This window comes from Cygnus atratus, chromosome 3 (assembly GCF_013377495.2).
Source record: "Cygnus atratus isolate AKBS03 ecotype Queensland, Australia chromosome 3, CAtr_DNAZoo_HiC_assembly, whole genome shotgun sequence".
Classification (NCBI taxonomy): Eukaryota; Metazoa; Chordata; class Aves; order Anseriformes; family Anatidae; genus Cygnus; species Cygnus atratus.
The window spans coordinates 94,870,454-94,890,457 of NC_066364.1; the positions used below are offsets into that span (position 1 = coordinate 94,870,454).

At 37.7% G+C, this 20,004-nt stretch overlaps 1 protein-coding gene across 1 annotated transcript in view; it reads left to right on the forward strand.

Moving 5' to 3' along the window:
• The first annotated feature begins 625 nt into the window (after positions 1 to 625).
• Positions 626 to 20,004, forward strand: part of HAAO (3-hydroxyanthranilate 3,4-dioxygenase) — a 34,115-nt gene continuing 14,736 nt past the window's right edge. Inside the window, exons 1-6 of the mRNA XM_035562596.1 lie at positions 626 to 705; positions 5,017 to 5,095; positions 13,274 to 13,357; positions 15,030 to 15,136; positions 18,014 to 18,103; positions 18,876 to 18,919. Coding sequence (XP_035418489.1) covers positions 626 to 705; positions 5,017 to 5,095; positions 13,274 to 13,357; positions 15,030 to 15,136; positions 18,014 to 18,103; positions 18,876 to 18,919 — 484 coding nt within the window. The remainder of the gene's footprint in view (positions 706 to 5,016; positions 5,096 to 13,273; positions 13,358 to 15,029; positions 15,137 to 18,013; positions 18,104 to 18,875; positions 18,920 to 20,004) is intronic.

Below are 20,004 nucleotides of genomic sequence, written 5' to 3' on the forward strand. Positions count from 1 at the left end.
TGCTTTTGGTCTTACAAATACAGGAGATATCTTTATTTTTGTTATTTGGCAGAAGTAGTTCCCAGTATTTTCAATCACAACCTCAATCATTCAGCCTAACAAGGTTGAGGGAAAGTGGGAAAAGGAAATAGGACTCTATTATCATGCCCGAAACATGTAGATATTTAAGTATGTATAAAAATAAATTTTATCTATATTGTATACATGTAACTAAACTTTGAGCAATGGCTCTCAACATGCATTTAGCTTTGAAACCTGATGTTTTTATATTAAGTGCCCAAGTTTTCATAACCGTATGTAGCAAGGCAGTTTCTGTAGAGAGAAAGTTACTGCAGCTGATGCAGTAAAGAGAAGGAAGCAACCTCCTGTGGGCAGTATGAGTCTCAGATGAAAATAATTTTTTTAAAAAAACACTGGTCAATTATTAGCTAAGCTGCTGGAGCACCAGCACTCTTTGCAAAGTGACCTTTGGCCGATGGACCTGTCCCCTTTGACACTCAAGCCTGAAGACACCTCTTCTACCAACCAATCCCTGAACTGGGGGGATGGAGTCACACGTAACTTGCTAACGGAGCGAGCACTAGGCAAACTCCATCTTCATCAGAAGTTTCATAGCTGGTGGACCATGGAGCTTCTGGTAAATGTCAGAAAATGGATAGAAGAAAACAAGGCAGCCTTTTTACCTCCTGTGTGCAATAAACTTATGTGAGTAAATGAAGGTTTTGTTTTGTTTTAATTTTGTTCTTAGATATATAAATATTCTTAGCTACCAGAGGAAGCTGCTAAAATGCATACATGGTAAAGACTAGTAAGGAACCGTAGTTCCTCTCAGGCTACAGCCAGTCATACCGCAGTTTTGAAGGACAGGAAGTAACTGAAATCTTTTTGTGGTAACTCTGCAGAAGCTGTGAAGATCAGTTTCAATATGTCTGCCTCAATTCAAAGTCCCTTGTAGGCAATTAGGCTGCTAAGGGAGTTTGTGTCATGCCCTTTGACAATAACCTCATAGAAATCTGAGGAGATGGCATTGCATCCATAGACTGTAAGATTTAGCACATAGATTCATGCTACCATCCTACAACCTGGAACAGCTGCTAGAGCTGCTAAGGGTCATTCCAATATTGCAGAGGAGCTGAATCTGCAGGAGCAATCAAAACTGACAGGATATATCACATGAAGATAAGGAGAATCGAAGGGGAGCAGGGCTGAAAGAGCAGGTTTCCAGGGCATTTCAGAGTTGTCAGGGCAGGGTAGGATGCTCTGTTCAGCATGAGGCTGAAAAGGCAACATTTCGGGGCACTGACTGAGAACTTGGAGCTATGAACTGTGTCCTGAATAATTATACAGCGAATATAAGAAAAAAGTGTGTGTATTATGCAGGTTTACAGTATGCATATTGCCAGCGTCAAAGCCCATGAACAAGTTCCAGTGTAAGTGGTCCAATGTGTGGCACATTCTGGTCATGTTACCAAGGATTTCTTTTATCAGTGAACTTGAGGACTATACATTTAGTCCAACACTGCCTCTGTATAAAGGTTTTCATAAGAAAGGATAATGTACCAGAAATTACAGAAGACTGAGTTTTATGAAGAACATAAAAAGCAGGTGTTCTTGCTCTTCTATATTTATTTTTCTTGCATTTGAATTTTAACGACTACAAAAAGCAAAGAATGTGCCTGTTGCCCCTACCCTGCACTGCTACTTCTAATCAAAAGCTGATTGGGCACTACTGTAGCAGTGGCAGTGATATTAATTTCCATTCAAAGCTGCAAGAGTTTGCTTTTCAAAGTAATGGTTGCAAGACAAAAATAAGGTAAGAGGTACATCCTTAGCAAGATGTCTCTGTTGAAACTACAGTTTATGTTCTAAATGAGAAATTATGAAACTTGAATCACTGCAATAGTTTCACAGTGGGAAAGAGAAGAAAATGTCTTTTTACAAGTGCTTTCATTTATTTCATTTTGGGAGTGGATTTAGGAAGCATAAAAGCATAGCTATTTCTAAAGCTTACCAATGACAGTGGTAAAGCTTTAGTATTTTAGAGCATGTGAAATATTCATTTTTTCATTCTTCATCAGTAAGATTAACCTTTTTGTTATTACTGCACTATTCTGCACAGCCTACCAGCAGCTCTGCGTAATTCTGAAGTAGCTCTGGAATAGGAGGTCTGTCAGAGGTCAGAAAGTTACACGTATCCCTAAGTAGTTGGTGTTGATAAGTCTCCCCCATAAACACTGCAAGAAGCTAGAGTGAAACAAGGAACATTTTTTTCATGATAAATTTTGCATAGATTAAAAAAAAAAATAAAAATCAATTTCTCCATTGAAGCTTCAGCCTGTGGAGGAGGAGAGAAAAACCATGTACTATATAGATTCTGAGTTTCTCACCACCTGCTCCTAGTGTTATCTACATATTTTTTTTTTGGATTTTCCAAAAAAGCTTTAGGCAGTTTTCCAAGATGTGACTAATAGATTTCCAAGATTGTTTTCAAAGGCTATGATACTTTATGTGCCGAGTGCAGATGTATAAAGAAATCTTCTCACTGCCTTCTACGCCGCAAGAAGGCAAACACCTTAAAAAAATTAAGTAACTTATGATCCTAAGTTTCAAAAGAGAATTAAAGGTTAAAATCTAGGTCTTACAGTGTACCAGTAGGACTTCCCATCTATAAATTTGTTACAGCTTTCAGACTTTTATTCAGTTATGTTCCATACAATTGTGATGATCGAAAGTTTTAAGTACCTATATGGGATTTCAAAACAAAACCTCAGTTACTGAATCTTCATCTGCTTAGAGTTTTGCCGGAGTCAAGAAAACAATGTGATGTAAGAGCTACAATTTAATTATATATATTTTAATTACGCTGTCTTGCAAGCTTAAATACTTTTTAACCTCAAGGAACAATTAGTGCAAAATCAGAACCCTTGTGATAGCTGATTTTTACAGGGTTGCTAAGGCACTTTTAAAGCTTTTGTTTGAGTTCAGAATATGATACTTACTGTAAGGAGGTAAGGAGACCTCATTACGGTCATGGAGTATCTCATTCTTCATGGTCTTGAGACATTTTCAAAAGGTTGCCTGCTGGTCATATTTTCTTTATGTGATTAGGAAGAAAAATATAAGAGTATGTAAAACTTAATAGGCCATTGATTTGCAGCTCATTCTAAAAATAATGCAATCAAGTACTTTCCACACTCCTGTAACCTTTATGATACTGAAACCGCATTAACTATCTCCCAGACGGTCTTAGCTGAACTTCCTTTTCTTTCTTATGATTTCTCTTATTTCAATGCAATTATATTAACTGGACAACTTTATTTAGCAGTGTGGACAAACAAACCTCGTTGAATTCGTGCTTGTATTTGATAGTTAGAGTTTTTTGATAGTGCCATTATATAACTCTTAATGATAGCAAGAATTAACCCATTGTTGCCAGTTTATTATGCAAAACCCAGCTAAAACCATAGGGTACCAGAATTGATGTTAGATTTGCCAAACAGTTTTAAAAAAATGTAAAGGAACAATGGTTTTGAGAGAAATAGTTTCCCTTTTAATTATTGAACTAATAAAATTAATCATTTGAATCAAATTCAATGGGTTTCTGTAAAAATTAATTAATCTTAAAAGTAGGCTACAAGATGCACATAGATCATATTTCTCTTATTCTTCAGAGTTGATTTGAATTTATTTCATGAATAATTAGCTATGTTTTTTACTGTTTTGGTCTTCCTACCCTTCTCTAGTGGAAGGGTTCATTAATACAGAAGTATTTCAGCATGTCCTTGAAAACAAGTATTAAATCTGCCTGATACAGCCAGTTCTGATTTCAGTTCCTTATTTTAAGATATTGGCATGAAGCCAGGAGCTGTAATGTGTACAAGTTCCTATGGTGAGAATAGTAAATTTAAGTATTGTAATCTAATTTATTTCTTTAGATTTTAATTTGATCAAGGAATGGTTTGTCACAATTGTTATTTCTGCTTTACTAATCCTTACTGTGGTGTTCTTTATAATTTAACTTCTCTTCAAAGTAAGCATGATATAAGTACCAGATCACATAGATATGTTCAGCAATTCAGAATAGTTTGGTTTCTCCCAATTAAGGCTTTGAAGTGCTGACACAGAGGCACGTATTTCTTTCCTGAATTGCAGGAGAGCATAGTCCTGCTGGTTCTGTATTACTGGGATCTCCAGTTAGCTCAAGTATTTCCTCATTGAAAAGTAGAGGTCAACACCCTTCAGCTCACACGTCAAAGAGAGCTTAAGGATAAATTCTGAATCACAGTTAACAATTCTGGTTTATAGTGTTGTTTTTTTTTTCCCCACACATAGGAAATGGAAAACTGCTACCTTACCTCTTTATTAATATACGCGTACTGATAGATAATTGGGGTTCTATCTATTCTTTGTGACAGCTGAGAAAAGAGCTCGCTGAGGCTCTTACAAGGGACAGAATTAAGATAAAGGACCTGAATCTCTTTTTTCTGAATCAACCACAGCCACAAAGAAACCATTGTAATGTTGTTCCACCTCAGCAAAACCGATATAAATAGACGAGAAATTAGCTGATAATTCCTACCATCAGAATCTCTAGTAATTCTGCCACTGGGAACCAAGTATGATTTTACCTTTATTAAGCTTAAAAAGAGGTTACCTTTACAGAATCCTGAATTAATCAAATCACATTGAGACAGCATTTTTCCTGTCTTTCCTGTCTCTTACATATCATTCTTTGTCTTTACATTTCAAAGCTCTTTCCACTGTTGGTAAGTATCTTGGTTCCCTTTTCACAGCTGGAGGAAACACCAGGTGGGAAGTAGATGGCCTCAGGTCATCCAGCAGGCCAGTGGCAGAGCAGGAAGATGCATCTAGGTCTTTTCTCTCATTCTGGTTACTACTTGTCACTTGCTATTGTTTCATTGACTCGCTGTAGTCAAAGCATTAAAAAAAAAAAATCCATGAAATAAGGGAAACCACGTATAGAGGTAGCTTTAAATTGTCACTTTTCTTTTCTAGGCATCGACATCAATTGAATGTGATGTTTGTTGGAGGACCAAATGAAAGGAAGGATTATCATATTGAAGAAGGAGAAGAGGTAACCTATAGGTTGTTTTAATTGATCTGTATGGTTAGAATGCAGCTACATTTGAAGCTACAGAAGCCTAGCAATGCCAGGCTCTGTGGGGTTGTACTTACTAGATCTATTCAAAGACTTGAGCAGAATTATGCACCTGAACCATAAACCATCTGTTCATTTCCTTTTAAACAAACTACGTGATGAGATCAGATCTATTTTGCTATAGTTCATTTCCAACAGGAAACTACAGAAAGTACTCTTACACATCAAAATGTGTCACATCAATATTTTGGAATGAAACTTTAGAAAGGTATGAATATTTTTAAAGTGATATTTTGTTACAGAGTATCAGTTTATATTTCAAAAATAATTTTGAAATTCAAAAATCAATATTATTTTCAGAAAAAAAATAATAATTTCAAGCCAGTGGACTCTGTGAAAGATAACAGCATTTTCTACTTTCATTCGTATTTTGAAGGATAAAGAATATCCTGCAGAATATGCTCTTTTCCCAAAGAAAGAGATCTGTGGGTTCTAACTGATGTCATGTTGAATATGAGCCAGCAGTGTGTCCTCTGGCAGCCAGGAGAACCAACCATACTCTGGGGTGCATCAGGCACAGCACTGCCAGCCAGTCCAGGGAAGGGATTGTCCCACTCTGCTCTGTGCTGGTGCGGCCTCACCTCAAGTACTATGTGCAGTTTTGGGCCCCACAATATAAGAAGGACATAAAACTGTTAGAGAGTGTCCAAAGGAGGGCTATAAAGGTGATGAAAGGCCTAGAGGGGAAGATGTATGAGGGACAACTGAGGTCCCTTGGTTTGTTCAGCCTAGCAGAGCAGGCTGAGGGGAGGCCTCATGGCAGCCTGCAGCTCCCTCACAAGGGGAGCAGAGGGACAGGCGCTGAGCTCTGCTCTCTGGGGACAGCGACAGGACCCGAGGGAACGGCATGGAGCTGGGACAGGGGAGGGTCAGGCTGGGTGTTAGGGAAAGGTTCTGCACCCAGAGGGTGGTCAGGCACTGGGACAGGCTCCCCAGGGCAGTGGTCACAGCCCTAAGCCTACCAGAGTTCAAGAACTATTTGGACAAAGATCTCAGACAAAGCTCTGGGTGGGCCTTGGGGGACCCATGAGTTGGTTTCCATGATCCTTGTGGGTCCCTTCCAACTCAGGATATCCAATGGTTCTATGAGAATAGAATCTCTCCATATTTTTCAAATCAGTCCCCCTCTCTGACATCTTCTGTATCGAAACAAAGCCATCCAACTCAAAGCTTTGAGTTGTGAGAAGTTGTTGGGCCAAGTGCAGAATATAGGAAGAAAAGGTAGAAACCTATCAAAATTGTAACATGGGTCTCACAGCCTGCCCTTGCCTGTGGGCACAGCCATGTCTGGTAAGGCACCAGGCTACCCACCACGCTCAGGATATCCCTTTTCGTCAGCTGTACCATGCCAGCAGGTCCCTCAGGGTGGGAAGCATGGAGGGCAGACCTCAGGGCAGCGCAGTACAAAGCAGTTGTCACTGACCAGAGGAATTTAGTATCCAGCACGTATTTGACAAGGAAATTCCAGAGATACTTAGTTGGGGAAAACAAAGTGTGGTTTTGTCAACACAATTGCGTCCTTGGGAAAGGATTAACCACATCTGTAGCATGACTGCTCAGAAAGCACTGAAAAGAATATCACGTCTATTTAGCATGATTTTAAGCGTTATATGTTAGATTAACAAAGTGAATTTTGTTAAGGTCAGTGACATTAAGTTTCTACCAAGCATAAACTAAATGTAGGTATGGAAATGATGAGTCCAAATAATTTTTTCCTGCAACTTAACAAAATTGTTTTTATACAATTAACTTATTTTCGTGCTCTGAAGAATGTGCAAGAGGCATATACTAAGAGCAAAACAGGAAAAAAAAAAAAAAAGCTAAAGTTTAACTGAAATAACAGCCTGCACTAAAGTGTTAAATATCACAGAATCACAGACTGGTTTGTGTTGAAAGGGACCTTAAAGATCACCTAGTTCCAACCTCCATCCCACGGGTAGGGATACCTTCCAACTATGAGGTATATAAATACGATATATTTATTTCTCTTTTTTATGATCTTGTTTCTCTCTGCATCTCCCAGTTTATGCTAGATTGTCTGTGGTCCCTGACTAGTTTCTGTCCTGTCGCGTTTTAAAAATTTCTTTTCTTCTTCCCATAAAACAAAAGTCAGATGAATATCATTTACATCATTTTTTTTTTTTTCTTCAAGATGCTCATGTATTGGAGAATTTGACCAACCTTTAATAAGGGTGACTTATGACTTTCCAACAGCATAAAATTTAGACATATATGTGAAGTCATAATATATATCAATGTGCATAAGTAAATCATTGCTAATTCATCTAGATTGAAGATGTATTAATAACTAAAATTTTCTTTTACATAGCAATTTTTCAACAATTACTTAGTGATAATGAATGGAAATGTAAAATACCCGTCATGGATACCATTTGTGCCCCCGGAACATAGGAGAATTTGCAGTATCAGATGGGCCAATTTTGCCCGATTTCACATAGATGCAGTACAGTCCCATGTTGTATTTTACCAGATACATATGCACCTTCCTGTGATCTAATTAATCCTTTAAATTTATGTTTTTCATTTAAAAATTGTGAGAGAGTTTCCTAGTAAAAGGGCATATTCCTAAATAGGATTTGGGATTAAAAACAAAACAAACAAGAAAAGAAGAAAAACCCAAACATTCAAAACAGGCCCTTTATAGTTCTGAGTGATAATTTGAAACCCAAAATAGAGGCATACTGTTAACCAAATCATGAATGCAAAAACTCACAGTCCTCTTCGCAAATGTAGCTGATACTGTTCTACTAGTATTCTGATACCCTCAAAAAAATGGTTTAGAAAAGAAAGTTAACTTTAGGATTGTTTGTATTTGTTCAGACATGATTTTGTGCCTGTTATCAGACACAGCTTATATTGTGTCCTATGGTACGTGTGCTGTCAGCCTGCAGTTCACAACAGGAAGCAGTTCACATGCAGAGATGAGGGTTTAGGAGCATCCTCCTCCTCCTGAGCTGTTCTCTGCTGGCACGTTTAGTGTGCAGGTGTATCAGGAAAATCGGTTCTAATTATGAGAGGGTCTGGAGATTTGATTTGGAATCCATGGAGACTAAAACAGTGCCCAGTCTCACACAAATTTTTTCCTGCTTATCAGGGGTTTCCTAAATCTGTAGCTTGATATCTCGCTCCTTCTAATTTTCCATGCACTACTTATTTGCCAGCCTTCTGCAGAGAAGTACTGTCTCATACCCAGGACATTGTTTTCTATCAGACAGATTTTATAAATGGTAAAATTTAGCTGCACCTTACAAGAGATAAGCCAGTCACATTCTTAGGCTTGAATTTACCACTATGTCATATTCATTCTTTTTCATGTATTTGCTTTAGGACATACATCTGTTAAAACAGCAAAATGCTGTGAGAAAACATTTGTATAGCTACACAGACAAGACTTTCTTAATATGCACTAAATAGATTGTGCTATATATACATATCTAGTTTTGTAAGTTTTTATACAAACCCTTCATGAAGTACTAATGAAAAGCTTGTATGGAAAGGTTGTAGGGCAGTCCTGACAATGCTCAGCCCCTCGTGGCTGAGGGTCATAGGTGTTTTTCAGGTTCCAGTCCTGGACATAACTTGGTCTCTTGAACTTTTCATCATACAATAGCATTTGTGATGTGAAGAGTTAAGGTGTTCACACAGCTCTCAAAATTCACGGTGTATTTACTGCATTTTTGCTTACTTGCAAAGCCTGAGTAGGGGAAAAGCTATTCTTTTATCTTATTCACCTTATTTCTGGGAATTTATACGATAAGTGAAAGATGAAGGGAACTGTTTGCTTCAAAGGACATTAATGACACATAAAAACCATGATCATAACAAAGCTTAACTGTAGTAAAATCAGTTTCAGATTTTATTTATTGCATAGTGTGGGCTGCTTTGGGGGAAGGTGAGATATGGTAAATCTAGGATCAGAAAAGTAGTTAGGCTCCCATCTCTTTATCCATTTCAGTCCCCCACTTAAACATAACATCTCCAATAGCTGCCTTTACTTTCATAACAATTCATATTCTCCTCACACCTGATGTTGAGTCTACATATAACAGCGCAGTTCCATGCAGAGAAATTCAAATCAGCCTTTCATCTACCACCTGCAACACAATTGCATTGGCACAATACTGCACTTGGTGTTCAAAGCCCTGCTTCTCATTGTGGCATGAGTGCCTGAAGTTTCTGCTCTTGGCATCTAGGTTGTTTCCAGTGTATGCAGCCATCTACAAACTGATGCAGCCCCACAGGTCGGAGCCCTAACACTGCACTCCTGCAGAGGATTTTCAGAACAGAAACCCCCTCTCCTCTGATCACCTTGGCCAATCCCTTCAGCTTCTTATAGCATATTTACACTTTCTGTTTGGGATACAGTTGTTGTGCTCTGAAAAGCGATAAAAATTTCAAGTCGTATCTGTCACAGCTCGTCTGCATTTCCTAGCCTGAGCTTTGATTTCTCTTTTTCTCCTCCTCACATACACACCACAAGTAGGATTTGGCTCCAGTTTCTGACAAATCTGCTTAAATGAAACCTGACCCCTTCTTCTAGCTTATGCTGCTCTCCAGGCAGCATGCTTTGGAGAAACTCCCCGAGCAACTTCATTCTCCCTTTAGATTGTATGGGGATAATGGATGCCTAAGGAGCGAGGAAAGTGGCTAGAACAATCATTCCAGTAGGTGGTATTGCAGTGCTTATCTCCCGAGTAAAATTAAGAACACGAGTCTCAGCAAAGCAAGCGAGATCTTCTTGCTCCTTATATTTTAAAAACACATTGATCTGGTGAAAACTCTGAATATTTTAATAAGAAACAAAGCTCATATTAGAAAGCAATAAGAGTGATGATCCCTTTGCATCAGAAAGAGATTGTGTCTTCAGAAATATGTTTGCTGCATAAAATTGTTGGGATGAGTCTTGGCTAGTATTCATGTTTCACAGGTGACATGTAAATGAGCAGAGAAAAAACAAACAGTTTGCTCTGCCTTCCTCATCTGTTTGCCTCCAGACTTCTGATGGCTGAAAAGCCTTGTGATGAGTAAGGGAGAAAATTGTTTTTCTGTGCTCATATAGATCAGTCACTGCTGAAGTCTGGAGAACACCCAGCCTTTACTCCCACATCAGAATTTGATTTGCTCTTCATATTAATTTAGTACTTAATCTGACATGCAATGCAAACCAGGATACGCCAAGTCAGAACCTCATTCCAGAAGTGGCTAAGCAATCCTAAATTCCACTTTCAAAATCAGTGATCAAAGTATACTGCAAACTGCAGATTTCTTTAGAGGCCCATGAATAAATTGTCAGCCAGAAGAGTGCTCACAGAGCTCTGGGCTACTATATCTAGGCAGAGTTTGATATCAAATGTGGATCTAAATTAGCAAGCCATACACTGAACTTCTGAGCATAAAACAGAATCACAGAATGCCTGAGGTTGGAAGGGGCCTCTGAAGATCGTCATCACCCCCCTGCCGAGCAGGGTCACCTAGAGCACATCTTGTATTGTACTTGGACTGTGCAAACCAGACAGAAATTCAGCACTGATCCCGCTGCCTTTCATCACAGTTTGACACAATGCTATCCAGTTTGAAGCACAATCAAGCACACGCACACACACACCACTACTTCATTACTCATGTGTCTTTTGTTTGGGGGGGGGGGGGGGGGGGGGGGAGGATATGTAGGAAGAGCTTATATTTGCCCGGAATGCAAAGCTTGGTCAGCACTGAGGAAAAAAGGAAAAAGGAAAAAATAAAAAAAGGAAAAAAAAAAAGGAAAAAATAAGGAAAAAAAAAAGGAAAAAGTCCCAGTAAAATGACAGTATAATACTATATTGGCAAACTGTCCTATGAAACAGGCATGGACTATAACTCACAGAGATGTTAAACATTTGACAGTTTCCTCAATAAAAGTTCAGGGTATAATATAAGGACATCAGTAGATTCAGTAATTACTGCCACTTTAATGCATCACAGTGACATCAGATGATTTATGGAAGCCTAAAGCACTCAGACATTATTCAAAGAAAAAAAAAAAAAACTTTTTGAAGAACAGACCATAATTTACAATGGTAGGTAGTATATAAGTTCAGACATTAAAAAAAAATATATATATTGGCAATGGAACAATGCATAGCCCACCTCCCTCCTCCTTTCCCACTACAAAATAATTCTTTTAATTCAAAATTCATTGCTGTGTCAAGAATCTTTTCTTGTGACTGCAATGCTCTACTGTTGAGCTGAAAGGCTCCTTTCCACTCCTCAGCCTTCCATTACCAGAAAGATGCTTATCCGTGCAATTTGTACTCACGAGCAGCACAAAACTCTCCTCCTGTTGTTCTTTGCATCATCAACATGTCTGTGCAAGCATTTAGAAACAGTTCCCTCAGTAGCTATAGGGAAGATACCACTCCAAAAGTCATCATTTCCAAAAAGATCTTTCAATTTCTGCATTGCCGGTGCCATATTACCAATGGCCTGTGTGATAATCCATCAGAACCTTATATTCTTAGATAAGATGGGTCTTTTTTGAAATGGAGGAGAGATCATTTCTCCACCCAAATGACTATGTTGTACAAGGAGCCTGACACGCTCTGTAACGAGGGCTAATATTGCATTTATACAGTCATTCAGTAACACGCAAGAAAATGATATGAAAAGAACACCAGGAAATGGAGTGCAATGAGGATAAGTAACCTGGCAATATGGCCATCTAGACAAGAGGGAGTTTAATTTAGCCGTGGTGATCTCCTTGGCACAAGGTGAGCTTTCCACTCATGTAAGAGCTCTCAGCATGAGCTTTTTTCCAGTGCATCTTCAGTTCTCTCCACTGTTTCATTCCCTTGGTAGTGTATTTATTCTTATGTTCGTAAGTGTGTTCCTTGGATTTTCAGACATATATCAATCAATATATCAAAAACCGTTTCAGAAAAAAAAACTGATTTAAAAATTTGATTAAGCTTTTCTAATGGAAAAGGTTTGTTTCAGGGTTTTCATAATACTTGGGTGATTTCTTCTTTCTCTTATTTATATTTCATGAGCTCTTTATTTCCATTTTGCTAAAATTATAGTGAATAACTACAGATAAAATAATTTCCACTGTAGTTCTAACTTTGAGTCAGATTTCAGGCAATTTTAACCTGAATTTCAGCAACTATATGTATTAGTCTGCTTGGTTTCTAGCTACAGCAGACAGAATATGAAAAGTATACAGAAATTGGGCAGAGAGGCAGAATGAGAAAGGTAAAGTTGACTTTTTGAAGTATTATTGCCCATCATTATACAGTACGAGTAAAAATGTGCCCATTATTCCAGGTCAACGACAGACCTGCTTACAGATCATAGCACAGCTCTTGCCATGAAGCACAAGGCCAGGTCTGAGCACCTCCGAGCCCTCACAAAGCTACTCTGAAAACAGAACCGTGGAAAGGTCACTGAAGGCAGAATTACAGGTTCAGTAGCCCTGTCCTTATGTAAGCTTAGAACATAATCCTTTTACACACACAGTAGGATGAGGAGCAGCTGTTGCAGGGCTTCAGAGTGACCACAGAAATAAAGCAGAACAGCTTCTAAATGAGCAATTATTCCCACGTGAGAAAGCTCTGTTAAAAGAAAAAAAAAAAAGTGGGCATGCATATCTGAATTATTTTTGGAAAAGGGGCACTTAATCTGACTGAATGTAAAAGTGAAGACCCTGATACATCTGAGCTGAAAAACAACAGAAATGAAGCTTTATATGCAGTACAATTAACAGATGTCTCAACCATAAAGTCCTGGCCCTACAAAGTGTAATCCCCAGGATTAAAGACAGTAGAGCAGGGTTCCACTGTGTTTGTGGAAGAGTTCTTCAAGCAGTTACAGATCTCTTGTACAGACTGTCATATGTATGCGGATAATGGAAATAATACATATTTCAGAAAATTTTCAAAAGCAATGAAGGTTGGAAGTCTATTATGTATTGTTAGAAAAAAAGCTGTAAGTATTTGCAAACAGATTGAATGTATTCGTACATACATCCTTTAAAAACAGAATATTAAGTACAGAATGTTTTGGAGCAGTTGACCTATTGCTATTTTCCTATTCCTTCAGCTTTTTTACCAAGTGAAAGGAGACATGTGTTTAAAGATAATTGAAAATGGGAAGCAAAAAGACATTGTCATCCGAGAAGGGGAGGTAAAACACACTTGTTTTTCTGTTATTGTTGTACATAGGTATGCTAAATTAATATTTCATGAAGTATATCAAAATCAATTTATTGCTGCTGTGTAAGAAATGGTATCAGGATTAAAAAATAAATAAGTGCTTGAATGCGCTATAACAAATTCTTTATAAGTAACAGCAAACTACAATACTCTGTCCAACATTTCACAATTTCAGTAAGAGATAAAAATCTGTGGGTACTTGGGATATCCATTCAGACAGCCAAGAAAATACTGAAAGGAGTTCTTACTCCCCTTCATGGCATAGAATCAGCCACGTGAATTCAAGCGAATTAGTCTTTTACTTACACACTGTCAGGTAAATACTGCCCACCCACCCAAACACCACATTAAATAAGCTACTTAGAATGTTAGAAGTTAAGAGATTGGGCTATTTTCAGCCTTCTTTAGTCATCACAGCTAGCTTTCACAACCATCATAATACCAGAACAGTTTTTAAAGAGCAATTTATGGACAAAATGTATCCACCTTCATTCAGATGTTTTTCCATGTAGTAGCAGACTTACTAAAGCACAGATTTCAATGCTATTAATGAGCTTGTGACTAGATGTTTTACTTGCTGTTACTACAAGTTATTAGATGTGCCACTACTGCTACTCATTATCATTGTCAAAAGCTTGAACTGCTCTCAGTCTTTGAGAGGATCAAATATTAGATCTAATGGGGTCAGTCTTTAAAGGGAAGGACATGTATTAGACCCAACAGCTTAAAGTCACTAGAAGAAGCATTGTGACAAAGCACAGTCACTAGAAGAAGCATTACGACCTTTTCAATGAAGAAACAGATCTAAGCTTTCAAACCTATAGATAGGGAAAGTCTGGTAATAGACTCCACACCTGAGATCTGGGCATTTACCAGAAGCATTAATAAGGAGGAGCACACGATATCTGTAGCGGGAAGACCAACACCAGTCTTGCTCTATCATTCGCTCTGTCCTGCAGACAGTGAAGTTGCAATGACGTGCCCAAACTCAGCTATGAAATCTGTTACACTCAAAAACAGCACATGCTTACCACCTTCCTACATAGTCAAATAGCTGCTAGAAGAAAATTTATTTTCAGGCTTCAGTAATAGGCTTCTCCCAGCCAAATGTTGCCCATTCTCTGTGACTTGCATGAGTAAGTAGCCCCTCGTGTTTGTTAATTAATTCTGGAGAATTCTCCTCATCACACAATCACAGGTCTCACTGTGTTGGAGGGACACACACAGATGATTACGTTAGAAGTCTTCTTGAGCTGACAACAAACTTGCTTTTTATTTCCATTTCTGCTACTGAGAAATTGCAGTAAATTTATAGATTCCAGATAGAGTAACTGGTTAGATTTTCATTTTAATTGTGTCTAGCAACGATGATCAGTCTGGGAGGAGAGCACCTCACTGCAATAAAGGCAATGCTGATCACTGAATCAATGGTCATCATTCATTGAGAAAGCAAAAAGCAGCATCTGCTTGGCTATTGGAACCAAATTGAATGCAGCTACAAGGGAGCAGCACAGATCAACAAGGAGCAGGGGGAAGGTGGGGACAGTGAACAGAGGACTTTGCAGGTTTGGGACAGGAGAAGGATGATATGCAAAACAAAGACCTCCTACCACTGATGCTTTCCCATTTCTTTGTCTGAACAGATGTTTCTCCTACCTGCTAGGATACCTCATTCTCCTCAGAGATACGCAGACACTGTGGGTCTTGTGATTGAGAGGGAAAGATTAAAGACAGAAATTGATGGGCTCAGGTGAAGTATAACTGTTGGCTATTTTATTAGGATACATAATATAGAATTAATTTCTCATGTCAATACAATACTGTATTATACATTTGCAATAATTCAATAGATTCACCATGGCAATTTTTTTACTAGTTTTGTCCACACATGTGTTTATCAATACACAAACAGATCTCATTTAGCATTTGGTTTAGTCTAGCAAGGAACACATTGAGTTGTCTTTACAACATGTCCTGTGGTTAGAGCTATCAACCTATATATTGCGTATGAATATCACCTGAAGTTTAAAATCTCAGAGTTTTGTAACAGCACAAATCAAAAGAGATTTTCATATCAGTTCTGGCAAGTAGAACGTTAATTCCTTGGTAGGCACTGAAAACAAAAAGATGAAGAGCAGCTTTCCTGGCAAGCGTGTGGGTAGCTAGAAACAAAGTCAATTTTCTTAACACTAACCCCTCTACATTGTAAACACCTCTACCTAGCTTTTATTGCCTTATGAGAACAATGTCTTCAAATAAACAAGAGATTTATTTTCTATTCTAGTGGGAGCAGGACTGAGCCTTGTTCTGTAGCCTTGCAAAATTCATAAGTCTAAGAATGCAAGTCACAGCAGTGATAGCCAAGTTAGAAAAGCTGATTTGTTATTAACTGGATTCAGCTGACCAAAGTGAGTTCACAGCTACTCACGTAGTTTATAAAGATTTAAAATTGCAGTAATATCTGTAATGTGCTGTTTTGTCCTTTTGTTTACAGTTTTGATTGTTGCATGGGCCATATCAAAACAGGGGAATTTTGAATATGTGAGCTAGAAATATATATATATATGTGTGTGTGTGTGTCTATATATATGTGTATATATATATACACACACTTTTCAAACAAAGAACTCTAGAGAAAGAAATAGGAAATTAAGAGGAGGATAATTCAGAAAGTCACCTGAATGGATTTGAAGCTGAAGACAAATCCACTTAACTTGAAGCAGCGTTTATCTGTGCACTTTTTTTTATTTTTATTTTCATAGCAGGTCCATAAATCCTGAGCACTGGCATTATTAAAAAAGATATTTTGAGCTAGAAACAATTGGCTAGTGATTCAGAAAATGACGTTCACTTGTAATAAAAGAACATAAGTAGCTGTAGGTAACTTCAAATAAAGTAACCTACCTCATACATGAAGCTTGCGGATGCCATGAGTTACAAAGATACTGAACGGCTTTACAAGGAACCCCAGGTAGATCTAGGGATTTGCACTTTGATATGGTCATCCTTTTGGTGAGAATTTAAACTAATCAGAAGCTACCATATGGTTTGCAGGTGGAAAAAATAATTGGATTAACAAAGCACACTCTTAATTGAAAATATCTAATCAAGTACCTGAAAATAAATCACTTAGAGGTGTTTAGTGGCCATGGTTTCACACTGACATGAACAAAGATGCCTGAAGTTTGGGAAGTGAACAATCATGTTGTACTTTTGAAGTGACACTGGCTCTGTGCATGCTCCTGGGAGATGGGATTTACAACCAGAACTTCTGTTCTTGTGAAGCTTCTCACTTCCACCCACCTGCAGCAAAGATTGCTTTGAAGTATGCAGACTCGAGGTCTAATGTTATGTTACCATTACATTATTTACCATGCCTACAAGCTTCAGTCATAAATCAGAGACACTAGCATGCTGATTATTGTGCAAGTGAAGAATAAAGAGCCTGTTTCAGTGTTTCAACCTAGGTAATGATTACATGCTTTGTATTATAATAAAAGTGCACTAACAAAACTTAATCCTATGGCAAACTAAGCCAACTAAGTTTGATTTTAGTTTTTAGATTGTATGCTTTCTTTAACGCCTACCAAGGTGCATATTTCTTCCAACAGAGACATTTATAACATTTCCCTTCTCTGTAGATTCTCAGGTATCCAAAATTTGTGCTCATAGCACAGCTTTTCTTATGTTGGAGGCATTAATAACGTTACTCTCTTCCCAGTACACTCTTTTTGCAAAACTGGAAGAAGTGCAGAGCTCTTAGAAAGTTGCTGGACAATACTAATACGGATATATAAGACAGACATGAATACACAAATACACATACATGCAGAGTATAATCATATAAGCCTTGTTTACCCCTTTAAACCTGAATTCCAGTCACTTTAACCCAAAGGACACAGGTCCTATTTACAATCACTTGTCACTATGAGTGACTGTGCTGGAATATCCCTCCCTTGCCATGTAGTCATTCTTTTTTAATCTGTAGGTAAATTCTATATTTGTCATCCCAGAGACAACAGCTACTTTGTCCTGTTGATCTCAGTACAATTTATTTATTCATTAAGACAAAATAATGCAAGTAAAACACAAAGTGACTTTGCAGAGTGGCAAGCTAAACAACACTTTCCAAATTTACGCAACCAAATTTTTTCAAACACATCCATAAGCCATCATGTATTCTTATCTGCCCATGCATGAGCAATAAGCAAGAGGACTCTCTTAGAAATGAACATTTATCTAACAGCTGCTTGGAAGCTGTTATTGGAAACTGTATTTGGGGACAGGTATTTTTGTAGTAACCATACCCGAAGTGGGGTTTATTGGTCCCAAAGAGTTATGGCACAAAACAATTTCTAGGATTAAATCTGGAAAGTTTGCGAAAGGAATTTGTGACTTATCTGTAGTTGATCAGCAGAACTACTAGGCCCTTGACAGAAATTTAAGCACCTCACCAGTCAGCTAATCAGGGAAAAATAAAGCTTCCCTAAATAACCACATTTCAGAATGAAGTACACCACGCTTGAGAATAATACACTTACATACATCAAGTAGATATTTTATTGAAAAGAATGTGTGATCTGTTAGTTAATAAAAGAAAAAATGAATAATGTTTTTACTTTGTCAGGTACTATGTTGGAGAATCAACTAATGTCCTATTTGAAAAGTGGTTTCACTGTGAAGATCTTGGCACTCAACTTACACCAATAATTCAAGAGTAAGCCTTTTTCTGTGTAAATTTTAAAAGACATTTGAAATGATCTAATGGATCTTTATCAGCCTGTGACTTATATACTTCATTTTCTATTTATGCTGCATTTTTCATAGCCTTGTTAGAAGTTAATTGCTGCTCTGTAGATCTTTAATTTTATCTTGTATACCCTAAAATCATTAAATCAGATTTAAAAAAAAAAAAAAAATGTCACCCACTGAAACTTGGAACATACTTTGTGAACAAGTAAGCATACATTTTTGCTAAATACAAAAACTGAATGAAAATTTAAGACTAAATTGATGCTAGGTTAACTAGGTAAAACTCTAAGCTAACTCAGAGCTTTTCACTCTTATTGCTTGCCTTAGTTTAAATACTGTTAATCCATATTATTCATCAATAATCAGGACTGTGGCAAATTTGTTAGATATTGTAAAAAGCAGCTGCTTTCCAGGAAATGTGTGAATGTCATCAATTAACTTATTGATTTGTGAAACGTTTGCTAAATGTGAACTATGATCCAAGTAAACTTGTGCAAGTAGCAAGGAAAGGAAATCAAAATCAGTATAACACCAGAATAGGAAATTTTTTAGTGGCATGAATTTTTGAGGATTTTCAGCCAAACCCTCTGTCAACAAAATAGGGGTAGCCCTGTTGAATATATTTGATAGTAGCTGAGGATCTGGCACAGCTATTTTTTTGCATTGCTGCCTAATCTCTGTTAACCTAAAGAACATGAACATAAATTTTTACTCTTGCTTAATGTTTATTATTTCAGGTTTTTCAATTCAAGGCAGTATAAAACTGGAAAACCAAATCCAGGTAATGTAAATTAATTTCAGAATTAGAACAATTCTTATATCTGATTGAACAACAAGGATTCTGTCCACGTAAAATGACTAAGTTTCTGTTTTTCTTTCTCTGTGATGTAAATGAAAATTGTTTGGGGAAGTACTTCCTTTCATTACCCCAACCACAAATAAAATCCATATACATGATTATAAAAAAGAAAAAGCCAAAATCCTGTCTGTTCATGTGAGGACATCACAATGACCTATCAGTTAACTCTACAGTGTGAAACCTCAGTATTTATATTTTTCTTGCATGCCATTCCTGTCTTATATTAAGAAAAAATCATCTCTGACTTTGGAGAATGAGGTTTTAGTGAGTTGGTCCTACACACTATATAGCTACTTGTTCTCCTTTACCTATAACTATACACTCAGGAAATAAAGATGCCCAAGGAAAGACAAGTGCTTTTAGTTCATGTAGGGTCTGATTCATTTAATATTTCATTTCCATGCTGTCTTGCCCTATTTTTATTTTGCATCTATTTTTGGATAAAAACTGCAACTTCCACACTCCAGTCATAACTGCACTCTTGAGTTTGTTGGGCAGAGACCTAGAACATGGATAGTGATAGGTAATAATCCCGACCAAAATGAAAAATTCACAGAAGAGTCCTGTATACAGGACAGCAACCCTACAAGCCCCTGCACTTAGGGAACAGTAAGCCAGACAAAAAACTGCCTGAAAGACTGCAGCTGAAGCAGCTTTCAGCATTGTGTCTTTGACTAGGAAATGTGCTTCTCCAAAAAGACTCTCTGTTTCTTAAAAGAGAAAATTTTGTCTCCATAATCTTACTTCTCTCTATCTATATGCACCATGAAAATGCTTCTCTCTTAATTTGGGCTTTTCCAGTCTTCCAAAAGGCTATTATCACACCAGCCTGAATCATAGAACAGCTTGGGTTGGAAGGGACCTTAAAAACCACCTAGTTCCAACCCCCCTGCCATGGGCAGGGACACCTCCCACCAGACCAGGTTGCCTAAAGCCCCATCCAGTCTGGCCTTGAACACCTCCAGGGATGGGACATCCACAGCTTCTCTGGGCAGCCTGTGCCAGTG